Source organism: Tasmannia lanceolata, unplaced genomic scaffold (assembly GCF_043159265.1).
Source record: "Tasmannia lanceolata isolate RefF3 unplaced genomic scaffold, GAP_Taslan_0.1 ptg000048l, whole genome shotgun sequence".
NCBI lineage: Eukaryota > Viridiplantae > Streptophyta > Magnoliopsida > Canellales > Winteraceae > Tasmannia > Tasmannia lanceolata.
The window spans coordinates 2,287,503-2,305,696 of record NW_027518725.1 but is presented as its reverse complement, the minus strand read 5'-3'; the positions used below and the strand labels follow the sequence as shown (position 1 = coordinate 2,305,696).

The window sequence follows — 18,194 nt, the reverse complement described above, 5'->3', positions numbered from 1 at the left end:
GAGAAGTTTAATAAAGTGAGGTGTGTAATTATTAAAAAAAGGAGTCCCGATATCATTATGAAAATAATTGAGAGAGGCTATTGATATCCAAACCACCGTGTTTTGATAATGGGACGAACTCACTTTGTTTTACATTCTCTGAGGGAAGGAAAAGAGCTTTACAAGAAGATGAATTCAAGCTCCCCTAGTAAAAAGAAACGTTTTAAGAAATCCTACTAGTAACTAGTAAGCTAAGTGGACTGTTCTACTGTAATGTAGGATAGCTTGTTACAACCATGGTTTTAAATTTCGACCGAAGAAATTTCGGATTTTGGATTTAAGTGGAGAACGAAACCGGCTGAAATTTCTGTTAATTGTAATTTTTTATTTGTTTAAAAAAAATATGTTACAAAATTTCGGCCCGAAATTTCAAAATGAATTAAATATTATTTTTTAATTAAAACCAAATTTCGGTATTCCGAAGGTCCGAAACGGTTACCGAAACCGAAATTTTAAACCATGGTTACAACTAACAAGACAAAATGTACTCAAGATACCGAGTTAATTAAAGTTGAGCTTTTACCATGATCCATAAAATTGCCCAGAAGGAATCGTTTACTTATAATACTGTTGATGATATTTACCACTTTTCTAAAACAAGATTGTGCAAAATTGTGGATAAGTTCCCTAAACGTTAGGTACGAGTAGGACACCTATGCAAGTTTGTCGTATATGGAAAATTGTAAAACCAAATCAGATAAGACAAACAGACATGGTGGAAAAATGGGTGTTCAATCTTGTAGCCCAAGTACCAATGGGTCATTGTAGTGAATGTGGATGGCAATTATAGATGCATATACGGTGTCTATGGTGTCTCTTATTTTAAGGTGTGGGCTATCTATGGTGTGTGTGTGTGTCAGTGTGTGTGTGTGAGAGAGAGAGAGAGAGAGTGTGTGTGTGTGAGAGAGAGAGAGAGAGAGAGAGATGAATTATTAAGATATGGTGATAGAGAAGAGATAATGGATGGGAGAATCAACACGTAGCAGAGAGTTTACAAATACTAAATCTAAAGACTGATGTGGGAACTAGCAAATCACATGGCCATCATGACGTAACACCGCACCCAAAAAGAATCCAAAGATAAAATGAAAAGATGTTTATAACTTCTTTTTCTTAGACTAGAATCTCACCTGGGTTTACTCTTCTTTTCCAAATTAAGTTGGTCACAAATGCTCTCTCTCTCTCTCTCTCTCTCTCTCTCTCTCTCTCTCTCTCTCTCTCTATAGAGGAGAGTTCCCTCTTTTTTTCCAAATTAAGTTGATTTTTTCGGAGAGAACAACGCACCTGAGTGAATTAAATGAATAAGACAAAATTTGCTAAAAAGTGAGCCTGTGTGGCAGTTCTCTCCTGCAAAAATGAGACTCAAAATAGATTTCTGCTAAATAGCCTAAAAACCCCCAAATAAACCATAGGGTGGTGATATTTTCACCCCCTGCAGTTCAAGGTGGCAACTGGGCCTGCGGCACGCCCGGCACAGCACGCCATAGGCCGTGCCGGGCTGAGGGTTTAGGCACGCATCACGAACCGGCACGGCACGACAAAAATCAGTGTAAAAGGAAGTTTATGTGGCTGTTTTCTCGTGCCAGCACGGCACGACACTGGCCACGGCCGTGCCGTGCCTAACCTCGTGCTTGCCGTACTGTGCGTTTGCCACCTTGACCTGCAGTACTTGCACACCCCCCTTATAATGTGATTTGACATAAAGTTGCCCACTTTTCACATCAAATCAGGTTATAAGAGTGTGTGCACGTAATGCAGGTTAATGCAGGGGGGTTGAAAATATCATCTCCCCAAACCATATACTAATCATGTTTCTTTCTATTGTAATTCGTCTTCTTTTTTTAAGAATTTTCACCCCTTGAATTCATCCCTCCATATTGAGTTGAAAACTTGAAACCTCGCCCCTTGAAATTTGGTTAATATATAGGGGTTTACTCCCCTTTACCGGTTGTGAAGCCACAATGAGCACATCCCCAGGACTGGCCGTACTTTCTCTCTCTCTCTCTCATGTTCTATCTTTAGGATGCAAAAATCCGAAATCTCTCTGTCTACAACGACAGTGTCGCTTCCTTTCCTCTGTTGGATAGTCAAATCGACTAAGTCGTATATGGTTGGATTTTCTGCTACATAGTGTGGCATCATTTTCTTGGGTGTCCTAAACAAATAGCTTTGCATGAAAGCAAGACATTCATTCATGTACATGGTAAAGCAGTTCTTGGGATTTGATTAAATTCTCTTGAGATTGTCTTTTGGTTTTAAATAATCGTTAGAAAAGTAGGCAGCATTGTAGAGGAACAAGAAAAGAAGGATAAGAGAGAAAATCTAAACACATGGCTGGTGAGAATGATCTGTACCAAACACATGCATGGTCGAGCCTGCAATCTTGATTAGTCATCAGGTGAGCCTATTATGGCTTGCCTATAGTGGAAGATTTCCCAAATATAGGCTCATTGTGATGCATCATTTATTAGACTAACCCAATAAAAGGCTCTTTTATAGGCTTCCACCTATACATCTCGATGTACTCTCTTTCCATTTCTTAATTTAATTACCATGGATTTATTATCTTGGGATCGATAGAGATGCAAATTATGAAGAGATTAATGAAGCACAGAAATCAAGAACACAAAAGGTTTACTTGGTTTGTCAGGTTGTGACCAATTTACACTACAAGAAAGTTAATTTTCACCTGCGGTAAAGACCTGTGGTAAAAGTAAAAAAATCCTCCGGTGACTTGCACCCAAAATGCATTGGGGCTATTAAGAAATATATACACATATAGAGGGGAAGGCAATCAAAGAGCTTCCACCATGAGAAGAATATTACAAAATAAGTCATATGGTCTACAACCAAGACCTTATATTATATCCCGTCTCTGATTCAAGAAAAAAGTTTCACCCAAACGTAGAAAATATCTAGGGAAGTGATATACACCCCCCCAGGACGGATAAAATCCCCCCTTTAACGTTATCCGTTAAGTTTTAAAGGCAAAGAAAAATGTTACAAGGGGTGAATTTATCCTCAAGCAGTGAACCATTCTCACAAAAACCGTTAAAGGGGGGAATTTTATCTATTTAGGCGGGGGAGGAATATCATTTCCCAATATCTAATATCAAAATACCTTCTTTTGCGTGCTTGCTACCATCACAAATACACATTGGCCTTAAGAAGTAATAGCTACACACTACACACTACACACCCCACTGAATCCACTCAGTCCTACCTACACTTGGCTCTATCAACACGGCTAATGCACATGTGTAACTGCCCAGAGTCGAATGGTCTGTGTAACTGCCCTGAGTCAAATGGTCTAGCAAACTCTGGAGAGGGACCTCGACCTGTCCTCTCACATCACAAGAACTAACGCCTCACCATCACATATCACTTGAAAACTGGTCGCATGTCTCTGCCCCAGCTGTGAAAGAGATACTACAAAAGGCTTTTGTAATTTTATGTGCTACACTTCTGTCAACCGTCGAGATTACTGGAATTCTATTAGAAATCTTATACCCCATCGAATGATAAAATCTGTCGCAACTCTTCCTTCAGCAGGATGATCCAACCTTGTGTGATTTTAATGGCTTTACCCGCAACCCTGCAAGTACAAACTGCTAAGGTATATATGATTTTTCACATTAAAGGGTCATAGCTAGGCCATGTCCCCAATTTAAGATTCACTCCATCAGATATTTTTATCAAATCTTGTGACGTCATAAGTAGACCCGGTACCCAAGAACACTACACACGCCCTTCTCTCTTGCAGCATATTATCCCTTGGAGCGTAGATAATTTAAGATTATCTCCAATTTAAGATTCACTCCATGAGATAATTTTATCAAATCTTGTGACATCATAAGTAGACACGGTACCCAAGAACACTACACACACCCTTCTCTCTTGCAACATATTATCCCTTGGAGCGAAGACAATTTAAGATTATCTCCAATTTAAGATTCACTCCATGAGATATTTTTATCAAATCTTGTGACGTCATAAGTAGACCCGGTACCCAAGAACACTACACACGCCCTTCTCTCTTGCAACGTATTATCCCTTGGAGCGTAGATGAATAAGACATCATGAATATAATAACCATTCATCATGAAGAGTAATGCCACTAACTATGGAGATTGTGAGAACATCTCCAACTACCTCATTTTATTCATCTATTACTATTACCATTGCAATACTGAAATTGTTAGTTACCTCATTGGAAAGAAAAACTACAGACTGATCTGAGGGAACCTCCCTAGAAAATGATACCGTTTCTTTGGCAATGAAGGCAATGAGGGTGTGATTCATTTAAGAAAGAATATTCCTTCTATCAAAGGCTGCTCTTATCATTGAACAAATAGATGGGCCGACTAGTTTCCAAGTAGCTCAATAGAATGCAGAACTATATCCATTATGCCTTCCACATCGGTAATAAGACTCAATAATTAGCTGCTTTGACCAACAGAGTTGGAAGGTAGATATAGCAGGAAGAGAGAAATCTGTGCTCAAGTTTTCAAAGTGAGATACAAAGATCCGTTCGAACTCTTAAGGATTTGAGGCCTATTGTTCCGTCGTACCTTTTCAAGAAAAATACAGTTTTTGATTGTCAACGTCGGATGGTAGAAGTATAAAAGAAGAGTGTTTAAGTCATAAAGATTAGTAGATTACTGTTATCAATCATGAAGTTGTGTTAAGCATCAACATATTAGTAAGTGACCACATGGTTGAATGGCATAGACTCGGAGAGTAGGAATAATTAAACAGGGCGGAGACCAGCATTGGGTTTTCCTGGAACTTACCTCGGAGAATAGAGGTAAGTAGAGTAGTAGTAGAGGATGTCATTACAAATATAGAGAAAGGAAAGATAGGAAAGAGAGAAAAAGCATCATTACCAAGAAATCCAAGCAAAAGTCAACTTTTTTTTGTGGAGACATATCACGGACATGCAATTATTAGCCATCCCTGGGAGTCTCTATCCCTGGGAGTCTCCTGGGACTGCAATGCTATATTGGCAACCAAACAAGGGGTTTTGCTGATGTGGCACCCAAATGCCAAGCAAAACCCCTAAGCCATCCCAGCTTTTGTGCAACCAAACACTATGTCACATGTATTTTAAACAGGCCATTGAATAAAACTTATAAGGAGTTGATTATGTCCAAACTTCAATGAGTTTACCCAAGCTTCAATCCAATGCATTCATGAGCCCCAATGGCTACCCATGGAACTCCGACCAGAACAAGGATTACATCAACAAGAAGGGGCTTGTTGAAGTCTATAGAAACAATGAACTGCATGAATTCACTACTTGGCTTCATTCACGATTATAATGTTTGTTTCTCGTCAAAGACATTTAGGAGCCTGCCTTTAAATCAGAAGACAGTTGAGACCTGTCCTGCAAAAAAAAAAAAACATGAAAACCCGAATTTAAAAAATTGATGAAAAGGCACAAATGAGATGAAACTAATTTCAAACTTCTGAATTTGTGAAGTAATGCTAGCAGACAGATTGGCAAAAGACAGTGCGTAAAGAATGAGAAGGAAACCATTTATCTGTTGGTTTGGAAATGTTTGGGCAGGTGCGTAGAGAAGTTACGTTTTTAGGATGGGACCAGTAAAGCTTACATTGTATTGTAGGACGCCTTGCCCCCTTGTAAATTGTGTTTTGGCTTCTGTTTTCATGCAATGAATCTGGTACCTTTATCAAATAAAAAAGTACTGCTAGAGGAATGCCGTGAGCAACCACAAGGGTACCCTACCAGGAAATGACATTTGATGCCACAGGAAAAACTAGGCAATTGCCCATAGTACTACAAATACCCTTCTTGACTACATCCAGGGTGATGGCAACAGGGAGATGGTGATAGGGGTTCGACAGGAGAAAACAAGGGGCTAAAGGTATAGTATGATTATTTCCACAAATTCAAGGGTATTTTGGCCATTTTGCAGCAACGATGGGAAGCGGATCAAGCAATTTCCTTGTTTATCTGACAAGGAGAACTGGTTTCCTACTTCTCTTGGCCATGTGGGGGCAGTGCATCGTTGGTTTCCCCGCTGGGTGATATTAGTTCACAAATAATTTCACTTTATGAAAACAATGACTTTAAGTGTATTATGATCATTTCCACAATTTCAAGGGTATTTTGTTCATTTTCGGCAAAGTTGGGAACTGAATCAAGCAGTTTCTCTGTTTACCTGACGGGGGAAAACTGGTTTACTGTTTCTCTTGGCCATGTGGGGACCGGGTATTGTTGGCTTCCACGGCAGGTCATATTAAATTCTCAAAAAAAAAAAAAAAACCAATGAAATCATTGAGTGTAGGTTCTAGTATCAACTCACCGGAGAAACAGGAGCAGGCACCGGCAGCCGTGTTAATATAATCACTTGTCATCCTCTTTGGGTGACTCATCTTCATCTTTCTTTTGCTGTATTAGAAAACACAAGCAAAGACAGTGATTGATACAATTAGTAGCAAATCACCAAGTTCTCAAGGAACAAAATAGTACATGTGGTATAGGCAAAATCATAGCGAATCAAGCAGGTGATTGATACCATTAATAGAAAATCACCAAGTCCTCAAGTAACAAGATAGTACATGTGGTATATGCAAAAACACACAGGTGGTATATGTCTCCAAGGGTGGTGGCTTTTGGGTGGACGTTGGTGCACAGACGAATCAATACTTGTGACCGCCTCAAAAAAAGACATTAGCTTGGCAAGCATATGTGTTCTCTATCAACAAGAGGAGAAATCGTTGGATCACCTACTGCTACATTGCCCTTACTCCTACCGTTTGTGGTCGAAAGCAATTGGTGCATTTGGTATGTGCTGAGTTTGTCCTCGATCAATTAGCTCACTTTTGATCACCTGGCAGAGGGGACCTTTCGGCGATATTGGTCGGATTCTTTGGTCCACCTTTTCCTATGCCATAGTTTGGAACATATGGAAAGAACGGAACAGATGGATCTTTGACGGCAAAAGTAAGACATCTGGCAGATTAACGACTGAAATCAAGGTGGAAATACTTTCATGGGCCAAGGTAAAAAGGAGTCCCACATGGGGTGGATAAACTGATAAGGAATTGGTGGTCAATCATATGGGATAGAACGATCAGAACCAAGCCGAAGCCGAAACGGAAAGACCCGCCGGATGGCTAGTTAAAATTCAACTTTGATGGGAGCTCTTTAGGTAACCCTGGGAGAGCAGGAATTGGTGGAGTCATAAGGAAAAACAGAGACAATATCAATATGACGTTCTCGGGCCCAACTAGAATATGTGATGCAAATGAGGCAGAAATTAGGGCACTTCTTTTTGGCCTGAGATGGGCTCACGAGAATAACCAGCGACCGCCAATTGTTGAAGGGGATTCAACAAATGCAGTGGCTTGGGCCTCCGAAGATTCTAAGGGACAGTGGAAATTGCAAAATTTAATTGCAGAAGTACTTGACTTAGTGAGACTTCTGAATCCTAGGATTGAACATCATAGAAGATCGGCCAATGAGATGGCTGGTGAACTAGCTAAAGCGGGAGCGCAAAGGGACGAAATGCTAGTTATTTCAAATCTGTAAATCCTACAAGGATTATATGTCTTATATTATCTTGTAATCTTGGGGGGACATCTTGTCCCACCCCGATTATAATAAATTGTCATCTTTCAACAAAAAAAAAAAGTGCAACCTTGATGAACCGATGGCAGAAGCGTGAGAACTAAAGTAGCTAATTGCGGGCTAATAAGCTCGGGCATATCAAGTCCAGTAAGAACAAGAAGCCATCAAATGGAACATGATAATGGTGATTAAGATTGAAAATTCATTCAGAAAAATCAAAGTACTTGAATATGCAGGATAAGAAAAAAAACATATGAAGTGGCAAGGCAGTGAATCAAATTTAGCCACACTTTAACAAACTTCTGGCGCTACCATTTGCACATTTTGTTGTAAGAAAGAGAAGCAAAATGTTTGTACACTAGGTTACAAATTGCAAAAGAAAGAACACCAGAAATAGAGCAAAATAGGATATGAATGTCATAGTTGATAACAAAAACCAAGTGGATTAATTAAAAAAATGACTATGAGACCTAAATATATTTAGCACATGGTTCGATCCCCAGTGCTAAATATCCATCAACTCACCTCTGATTGGGCTTGCAAAGATGCAAGCAGATCCTTCACTGACGGGTCATTAGGGTCAACTCCAGGTAGCTGCAAGGATAATACTGTCTCAGTAAGACCAGAAATCCAAACAAGAAATGATCACTTATGCCTGGTTCTTATGAGATTGTGGCAACCGATTGTCACCCCCAATACGATTATCAGACCCAAAATTAATGTAATTTTGAGTCCAATAATCGGATTGGGGGGTAGCAATCGGTTGTCATAATCCCAAACGAACAGGGCATTACTCAAGCTGGTTAGCAAAGATTATACCGAAGCAAGAATGGAAGACAAAAACGATTGGTCTCCCAATACTTTGTTCATCTCAGACTGGGTTGATAGATCTTCCGTCTTATCCTGCACAGACATCCGCAGGGCTGCGTACAACAACGAAATAAATATTTGAAAAAAGGAACTGGCCATAAGCAGCAACGATTATCTGGCAGAATAGTTATGTCATACATGAATGGAGACATACACACGCAGTCAAAAATCTAAATGAAAGTACCTATGGAAAACTAGAGTGACACATGTCAAACAACCAATTACTCCAAAAGATTAAGCTGTTAGAGTTGGTGCGTTCATTGACTTTACAGGGCAAAAGGCGACCAACGTAAAAGAGAGTCAACTCGGGGGGGGGTGTGTTACGATGAAGCAAGGGAGTTCTGAAACTATGGTTCAAGGGTGTCTCTAAAGGTGTGCGATCATTTAAAGGTAAATTTTCTTCGTGGTCGCACAGTGGGCAACGAATTTTCTTCCTAAGCCTGAGCAGATTTACCAAGGAGGGACCTCGTCCCAGGGGTGGGACCCTCCTCTTAAGATTTTGAAGCTGAACTTCGAGGTTCGAGTCTTGGCAACCTAGGCACAGAAGATATCAGGGGTCTTCTCAGTAATGCGGACAAAGAGCCACTTTGGGCTTTCACATAGCCTATTAGCAAGGACTCTAGTGAGGCAGAGATTTAGGTACTTCGCAAAATTTGGCTTGTGGATCACACACAATTAAACCATCTCATAATTGAGGGTGATTCTCTCAATGCAGTCAGATGAGTTAGAGACAGTGTCAGATACCCTTGGAGATCTGTCGACGGTTTTGAGGAGATTCTCGACATCGATCAAGGCCACGGCACACTGATCCGGCACCTTTGGCATTTTACCAGCTCTGACAGTGACCATGTTGCTTGTTCAGGGGTTGACAGAGAGTCTGTCTTGTGATTGGATGATCTCCTACCTTGAGGATTTTCAACTTTTGGTTTCTATGTTGTATTTTTCCTTACCTGAATTGTTATCCTGACCAGTGTTTAAAAACGCGGATTTGACGCGGAACGCGGCCAGGAAAAATCCTTGTCGACTCAATGCGGACGCGGCCAGGAAAAATCCTTGTCGACTCAATGCGGTTGACGAGGTTGACGCGGTCATAACTTGGGAGAGTCGAAGGAGTTTAATGACTATGTAGGGCAAAACGCGGAATGCGGATGTGGTGCAATGCGGAACGCGGCCAAGGGAAAAAGGAGTCGACTCGGGGGAGTTCCTTGTCGAGTCAAGGAGGTATTTTATCAAAAATATAGTCTGCGGTCAACCTGCATATCAAAGCTTCGAGTTGACAATTGTTGTAACTCCACATTCATAAAAGGGACGTGATAAATGCGCCCCTTTTCATTACTTGGGACACCGAGCTGCAGTGTATCTATAACGGCAGAGGGGCTGATGTACTTCACATGTGAAGGATTCAACCGACTTGATTGCCACGTACACTGCAGCCGGGTGTCCGAAGTAATGAAAAGGGGCGCATTTATCATTTCCCTTATAAAAACAGGATTTGGAACGAATTCCACAACAAACATACCAGATACAGAAACGAACCCACAATGTACGCCCACTAAATAAATAGATAATATCCTCTAAATAAATAAGACTTGTTGACTAGCATAACATTGACAAGGCACAGATTGCATGAAATGCAAAGTACAAACTCACCATAAGCTAATTCTTGGTCCTCTGTAGTCACCTCTGGCATATCTGTGTCTCCCACTGATAAACCACCAGATTGAGTGGACCTAGGGTCATCCATTGACATTGCAACGGCCTGCTCAAGTAAGGCAGTCTCATCATCCTGTCAACATTTCAATACAATTCTATTATAATCAATCCTTTGTTTACCATTCCCAAAAAAAAAAAAAACGAATCAATCCTTCGTCGAGTGTGATGTTAGACAATCAATGGCATGCGACACTGGACATGGTTTGGGTCCAACCCGAGGAACCGAACCGGTCACTTTGGTTCGGTTCGGTTCCAATTTTAAATGGTTCGATTCCGGTTCAGATTTTTGGGAACCGATTATATATGGTTTGGTTCTGGGTTTGGGTTCCTGGAACCGAGAACCGAGAACCAAAGCGTGACGCACCCCCTAATGGATAAAATCACCCCCCTGCTAAAATTTGATTGTAAAGGCTCTTACGCCAATTTGATGTAGACGCAATGATGAATATTTGATAGAAAACCAATATAACTGTTTGTAGTTCATGGAGCAGAAAACCACACGAAAATTTTCTCTATTGATAAGATTAGGAAAAATATAAGATTAAGCAAAATATCTCCATTTGGTCAAAGGTTGAGTAAATCCATAACCGAACCAAACTGATCAAGTTCGGTTCTGGTTCGGTTCGGTTCGGTTCGGTTCCAAAGATAAATGGTTTGGTTCTGGTTCCAATTTCTGGGAACCGATTATATATGGTTCGGTTCGCCGTTCGGTTCTGGGTTTACCCGAGAACCGAACCGAACCATGTCCACCCCTATGCGACAGCACTGGAAAAAGAAACCCCAAGGATTGAGTAGAATTTGTGAGATTTATTACCAGTATATTACACCCATGTATCCAATGCATCATGTCCAAAAAATTGTATGGTAGGACAATATCAATGGGACATTTATTTTTTATTTAAAACAAAAGGAAATTGAGATTTTTACAATTTAATATCCAAGATGAAATCATTACATAGAAATGAAACATACATTTTCAAACTGATGTGACTTGGCAGTCACATAAGATGTCAGTAATATCTTGGTTATTGAACTCCATGGAACCCCAAGTAGCCCAAAGCATGTAGATCTTTTTATGGATAAGGAGATCTGGGACACTACTCATGTAATATTCAAACTAGAATAATGTAGCACTGTATATTAGTTGTACCCGAAGATTTCATGTCAGGCTTCAATTAGTTGTACCAGGAATAATGTCAACATCTTTAACCACACCATTCAAAAAAAAAAACTTTAGCCTTTAGCATTGAAAAAAACAACGACGCATTAAAGCGCGCTGCTTGAACGAGCCGTGAAGAAAAAACAAGTAGACTAGTCAAAGAGAAAGGTACAAGAATCTCTTACCAAAACTACAAGAATCTCTTACGAAAACAAAGAATGCAACGCAAATAGATAAATACTAAGGCTCACATACAGACGAAGGAATTTGAACAAGCGGTAGCTTGAAAATATGAACAAAGAATGGAACGTAAAATAGAGAAATATGCACAAGGATGAAATCATTTGAACTGGTGGCAGCTTGAAAACGCACTGAAACAGATCCAAATGATTCAAGTTCTGTAATGATACTTGCTGGATAAGAGAAGGGGCCAGATATCACCCCATAACGCTTAATGACATTGCTCAATAGGGAAAAATACCTAACAATTGATATCAAAACAGCTAGTCAAGTAACTGGAGTACTTGAACTTTGGGGTGGGTTTCTATGAATTGGGCTTCTAGAACTTGAATTGGACTTCTATCAAAGCAAAAAAGAGGCATTGTGAACTGGAGGCAGATATTACAGGCTAGCATTAAAACAAGCAAAAGTAAGCCAATCACAAATTATATCCATTGAAAGTTTATGGGGCTATAATTACTAGAAATTTTACCTTTCAAAAAAAAAAAAATACTAGAAATTTAATACAATAATGAACAAACTATAAAATTCTAAAACTACAAGAATGTCCTTTAACTAAAGACAGATAATTGATGTATTATGGAGACAAGATTACTCACGTCAATCACCAAAAAAAAATTGAACTGAATTGTTTTTTTTTCCTTTTTTTAACTAATTCTACAAATTATATCCATGAAAGCCTCACAGGGTCATCATCTCGTTATATACATTAATATGATATGGCTTCCCATTTAAGACGTGCAAAACGCCCTAAATAAATAGCTTTCAATCACACACACACACACACACACGCACGCACGCACGCACACACACACACACACGTGACTGAAAGTTTAGCTTTTCCTTATATATATTTTCAAACAAAAAAAATCAGTACTACATACCACATCCAAGTTCAGAATTCTAAAGAGTGAGTACATGTATCAGTGTTGATTTTTATTTTTTTTATGAATGGAGTGTCAGTGTCGAAAGCTTCTAGACCATATAATGAACAAAATGAATTCATGTATAAAGATACTTTCAGGAAAAAAACGAAAAAAACTAAAGGCTGGCACCCACCGTTAGTTCATTTCTTTTGGTGTCAACAACAGGACCTGAACTAACAGGTTCAGCCATAGTTGCATCATGAGAGGTTGATGCCAGCTCGCCTCCTTTTTCTTGTTTAGCAGCATCATCAGCGGCCTTCTTCGCAGCAGCCTCTTGCCTTGCCCTCTCCTCTTCCATTGAAACTCGAAGAGCAAGAGCCAGCTCAGGATCCAAGTTGGGATCTACACCAAAATCATAACCAGACACACCACCCGCCGCTGCCGCAGCTGCAGCTGCTGCAAAACCACTTCCTCCTTCCCCATCCCCCGTGACTACGGGTGTGCTGCAATAACTCACAAGGTTAAAAATTTAGCAACAGATTAAATCTGAATTATTATGAAAATTATAATATATATATATATATATATATATATATATATATATATATGTGTGTGTGTGTGTGTGTGTGGGGAAAAGGGAATCTAAGAGTTTGTATAGGAAGCTTACCTATGCAAACTCCCCAAAAATATGGTACCGTCAACACCATAGGATGATCCAAACCGTCCATTTGGATCGGCAGTGTAAGTTGGTGGTTCCCCAAAAATCATTTCCATAGGATGATCCTGACCCTCTGATCTATAGAGATCTATAGGGTGACTGCACATTATTTAAACTTACATAGATCAGAGGGTTGGGATCATCCTATGGAAGTGATTTTTGGGGCACAACCTAATTACGTTGTGGCCCGTCAAATGGACGGTTTGGATCATCCTACTGTGTGGGGGGTACCTTACTTTTTGAAGAAAAAAAAGGATTTACATGGCCACACATCATATAAAATCTCAAAAAAAATCGTCATAAAAAATGGATAGATCACAGGGTTAGGATCATCTTATGGAAATGATTTTTGGGGCACAACCTAATTACGTTGTGGCGATCCAAATGGACGGTTTGGATCATCCTATGCTGTTTCCAGTACCCTATTTTTGGGAAGTTTGCATGGGTAAGCTCCCTATGCAAACTCTTAGATTCCCTTTTCCTCTATATATATATATATATATATCAAGGCTTACCTGATGAGCACATCAGAAAGAGCATTGGGACCAGCAGGAACATGAACAATGTGACTGCTTTCATTATTGTTTACGGCAGATAGAAGGGCCTCCAGCTTTTCAGGCTTCGCATCATCTTCTTCACCAAAATCAACAATATCAAGAGCTACACTGTTCTTTTTTAACTTTCTTCCAATTGTCTCCAGTACTTTCTTGTCGTATGTGATGGGACTGATACATGGAAGAGTAATTAAAAAGTAGAAAATTTAAAGAACACAAAAGAACATCAGGAAGCAACACTATCAACCTTCCAGCAAAAACTATAATCCTTTGCTGCTGCTTTTTATTTTGGCGATGCTTAAGAGCCAACTGAGCTACCTGGATCCCAGCAGCCATGTTCATCTCACCACCTATTTCTAAACCTGTATAAAGAAAGCAATAGACCTTCAGAATTTAATCAACACATAGAAAGGTTTCTAAAAGGAGAAAGAAGTAGAGGACAATCGATCTCAAATATTTTCTTCTAAATGAGAGGGACATATTAATAAAAAGACAAAACAGCAGCAAAGAAAGTCTCTTCTTTGACTGTTTTCATCTAAATGACAGGGACATCTTCTTCTCTTCTTTTTTTAGTCCCTCGTCTTAGATTTCCTAACTTGAGATATCTACTATCTAATTGAGCAGAAAGAAAAATCCGAATGGTTATGAATGCTTTAATATTAGGTACTGGGCAAGCACTCAGACCAAAACCAAAACACAAGAAAATGAAATTGTCATTTTCTAGCTTCGAAGAGAGATATTATTCGGGGTCATTTTGGTGTTGCAACATGTAAAAGATGAGGTTTTTTTAATGTTATGGAATCCGTCACTAAGAAAAAGAAGCCCTAGACCAAGATGGTCAAAAGGAAAGGATACAAAGATCAAAGCAATACACAAAATACAAAAATTACAGTATCAAGAAGGCAAAAAGTCGAAAAACTCTGAGCGAGTCCTGTCAGCCCCTGAGCAGACCAAACGGTAAGGAGTCCTGTCAACCCCCAAGAGAGCCAAACAGTGTGGAGTCCTGACAACCCCCGAGCAATCCAGACGGTAAGCCTCAGTATTAGCGGATCGCCTCACATGACAAAAATGAACATCGTACCCCTCAATACAATCATGTATTTCTTCAAAGGCATCTCAAAATCTCCACGGGTGGAGGTTCCTTAATATTAAGGGAGCAGCCTTCACAATCAAATGGCCCAAATCCCTGGAATCAATATAGTATCCCTTGCAGAGCGATCATAACTCCTGCCTTGTTAGAGTCTTACTCCAATAGGGCCGGAGAAGGCCTATTTAGTAGTACTAATCTCATCTCTAAGAACAACAGCCAACCAACCCCACCTCTTCCCGCGTGGACCAGGATTTTCAACCCTAGAACCGTCGAAGTTCAACTAGATCAAGCAGGGTTCTAGAGGGGACCTCGTAGGAGAGAGAATATCCTTGCTAGAGCAAATATCCCTTCAAAGATATTTTAGATTATAGCTGGAAACGATACTGAAGCAATACAAGATCTTGACCCATACAACAACTAAGGATACCATCTTCAAATAAAAATAGAGGGGACCTTTGGGCGAATTTTTAAATATGCGACCATTATGTTCCTTCCAAATAACTCAAGTAGTAGTTAAAAGAATCACTTTCCACAATATTCTCCGTTTTAGGGCACGGAGCGAATGCCAATTGTCGAGCAACTACGCAATCTGGGAGGGAAAAAACACAAGACACCCAAAACTGATGGGATGTGGTTCCAATTGTTTATAGTAAACCGGGTCTTAGTTTCTCATCGTTGATCACTGAATCCTTTGCCTTGAGGCGGGGGAATCTTTAAAGATGAGAGATCAATCCAACAGTTTAGATCGCCCAATTCTCACTTGTTTGAGAGCAGCCATAGAGTATACAGATGCCAAAATGAAGTGAAGACTATTCCGATCAACATAACTGACCTAGTTGTTGAGAAATAAAGAGTTCCCCAAGGACTCTTGCAGACGTCAGAGTCAGTTGTATGTCTAACTACTTCCAGGTCTTAAACATTGTGGGGTTTGACTATTTTTAAGAATAACAGTTATGCACAATATGCAGAATAAGAATACTGTTCACTTCAAGTGCATGCTGTTAGCATAATGATAACATTTTTCTTATCCAAATTACACAAGGGCGACTAGGCACATCTGTAGTCAAGTCTTTTAACGACCCACCTCTCAAAAAGAACTAGAATAAGAATAATAGCATCTAATTGTATTCTTAATAGCATCTAATTTTATTCTTTCCCTTCTACTAAACTCAACTAAGCCTTTGTCCCAAACTAGTTGGGGTCGGCTAATGAATCCTTTAGAAAATTTTCATGAAGAAGGTGAAAGAGTCTACCCGGCTCAAATTGATGTATTCTTTCCCTTATTATTTTTTAAATAAATTCTTTAGATGTCGAATACGAGAAGTACAGTCCAAGATCATAAAAAACAAACATTTCCAAATAGAAGATCACATGGAAACAAACACCTAAATAGAATGTCTGGAACTAATCGATTATACTTGAATGCTCATTGAATTCGTATAATGTAACAAGAAACTATAAACAATGGCCACTAAATTTGGCAGTAACCGAGAATTTAATCAGCTACAAAACCTGAAAATCAACCACTAGAAAAAGAACAAAAAACGAAAAAAAAAAAAAAAAAACTCACCGTGCATACAAGCAAGAATCTTTCCGAGATCACTGGTTGGAGTGACCAAAACACGAACGCCTTTCCCCGCCATCGTTAGCACACCGACTGTATTCTCTGGATTAGACTGCATAACATCCAATGCATTCTCAACTTACCATCAGAAGGAAAACTTTAAGGCCCTGTTTGAATTGCAAGAAAAACATTTCCGACGAAAAATATTTTCTTGGGAAAAACATTTCTCTCCACAACTTAGAGGGAAATGATATGATTATGGTTAATTTAGAGGAACATTATCATAAATTAAAAGTTCCTCCTAGTAAAATTTGATTAGGGTTGGCTCAAGTTATCTTTTTTCGTAAGTATAAAAATGTAAGAAATTTTAGAAATATTTTCCTTTCCAAACTCTTCCAAAAAATTCATGCAATCCAAACTTTCTGATCAAAGAAAAAAATTTCCCCAAACTTTCATGCTTTTCTATTGTTTGATTAAACATGAAAAAAAAAGTAACTTGAATCACCTCAATTCAGGTTTTATTTACCAAGGACCTTGAATTTGTAATGATATTCCTAAAATTTATCATTTGCCTATAGATTGTCAAAACCAAAAAAAAACCCTAGGAAAAAATTTTATTCAGTAAACGTTTCTCTTGCAATTCAAACAGGGCCTAAAAGAAAAAACCTAAAGTGCACCCAGAAAACAAACAAAAGGAAACCCTAGAAATGTAACTTCGATAGCAAAACCCTAATTCCTAAACATTATCATTTGCCTAAAAAAAACTAGGAAAATTTTTTATTCAGGAAACGTTTTTCTAGCAATCCAAACAGGGACTAAAGTAAAAGGCCTAAAGTGCATAAAAAAGATAAACAAAATGAAACCCTAGAAATGTAAATTAGATAGAAAAACCCTAGTTCAAAGATTTATTGCCTGTGTCTTAGCCCCGCAAATGATATTGACAGCATCGGATTGCGCTTGGAATCGCGAAGGGGAGTAATCTCCGTTCCTCATCCATTCCGAATTATCGATACAGATCATGGTAGCCTGATTTCCAACAAAAAAAAAAAAAACATCTTTAGTAAAAATCCAATTCTAAAAAAAAGAACGTTTCAGTAAAAATCCAACTCTTGAAAACGTGTGAGATGGAATAGGCTAAAAAGAAGCTGAAAAAAAAAAAGAGATGGGTTATGCAATTTGATATTGGCACTACCTCGAGAACCATGGCGGAAAGTGTTAAGAGTGGAGAGGAAGAAACCAGAAATAAGTGAAATTGAAAGAGAAAGGGAGGAAGGTAGGTTATATAATTTATGGGATATGATATAATTGCTCCCCTTTTTAGTTGGGACAGCCCCTCTAGTGTAAAAGAGCAGTCAAAAATATACTCGAGGGGGTGTACTAAGTAACAAAAAGCGCAAATGAAAATATAACTTTCCTTAGGCCTTGTTTGGATTGCAAGAAAAACACATTTTTGACGGAAAATATTTTCTCAAGTAAATTTTTTTATTTCCACCACTTAGAGGGAAATAATGTGATTATGGTTATTTTAGAGGGATAACATCATAAATTGAAGCTCCCATTGAGTAAAATTTGAATTGGATTGGTTCAAGTTATACTTTTTCAAGTGTAAATAAAGAGGAATGCTAGACTCACAAGCGTCCTTGCAAAAAAGGGGGAAAGGGCGCCCTATCTAATCCCATTTAAGACGGTTATGATCTTATTTGTCTGTGCCATCTTAAATGGGATTTGTCCGATGGGGGTGCCCTTCCCCGGCTTTTTGCAAGGGCACATGTGAATCTCGCATT

General features: G+C 39.1%; 1 protein-coding gene across 2 annotated transcripts; it reads right to left on the bottom strand.

Annotated features, from left to right (window-relative positions):
* Positions 1-5,141: 5,141 nt before the first annotated feature.
* Positions 5,142-17,731, bottom strand: LOC143864294 (26S proteasome non-ATPase regulatory subunit 4 homolog). Of its 2 annotated transcripts, none has more exons than XM_077375208.1 (11): positions 17,603-17,731; positions 17,323-17,436; positions 16,417-16,522; positions 14,004-14,118; positions 13,718-13,927; positions 12,678-12,987; positions 10,157-10,292; positions 8,456-8,559; positions 8,162-8,230; positions 6,369-6,454; positions 5,142-5,425 (listed from the first exon to the last, which is right to left on the bottom strand). In XM_077375208.1, the coding sequence occupies exons 1-10, from the start codon at positions 17,612-17,614 to the stop codon at positions 6,410-6,412; spliced, it is 1,221 nt and encodes a 406-aa protein (XP_077231323.1). In that variant the 5' UTR covers positions 17,615-17,731; the 3' UTR covers positions 5,142-5,425; positions 6,369-6,409. The 2 variants fall into 2 exon arrangements, with proteins under 2 accessions (XP_077231323.1, XP_077231324.1); XM_077375209.1 differs by having other exon boundaries at positions 5,142-5,420.
* Between the last annotated feature and the right edge of the window lie 463 nt (positions 17,732-18,194).

Excerpts from the sequence above, each read along its gene's own strand:
- LOC143864294 (XM_077375208.1), bottom strand. Across the intron at positions 13,928-14,003 it reads ATTATAGTTTTTGCTGGAAG|TCCCATCACATACGACAAGA; the intron begins GTTGATAGTGTT and ends TCCATGTATCAG. Across the intron at positions 6,455-8,161 it reads CTTTGCAAGCCCAATCAGAG|CAAAAGAAAGATGAAGATGA; the intron begins GTGAGTTGATGG and ends TTTCTAATACAG.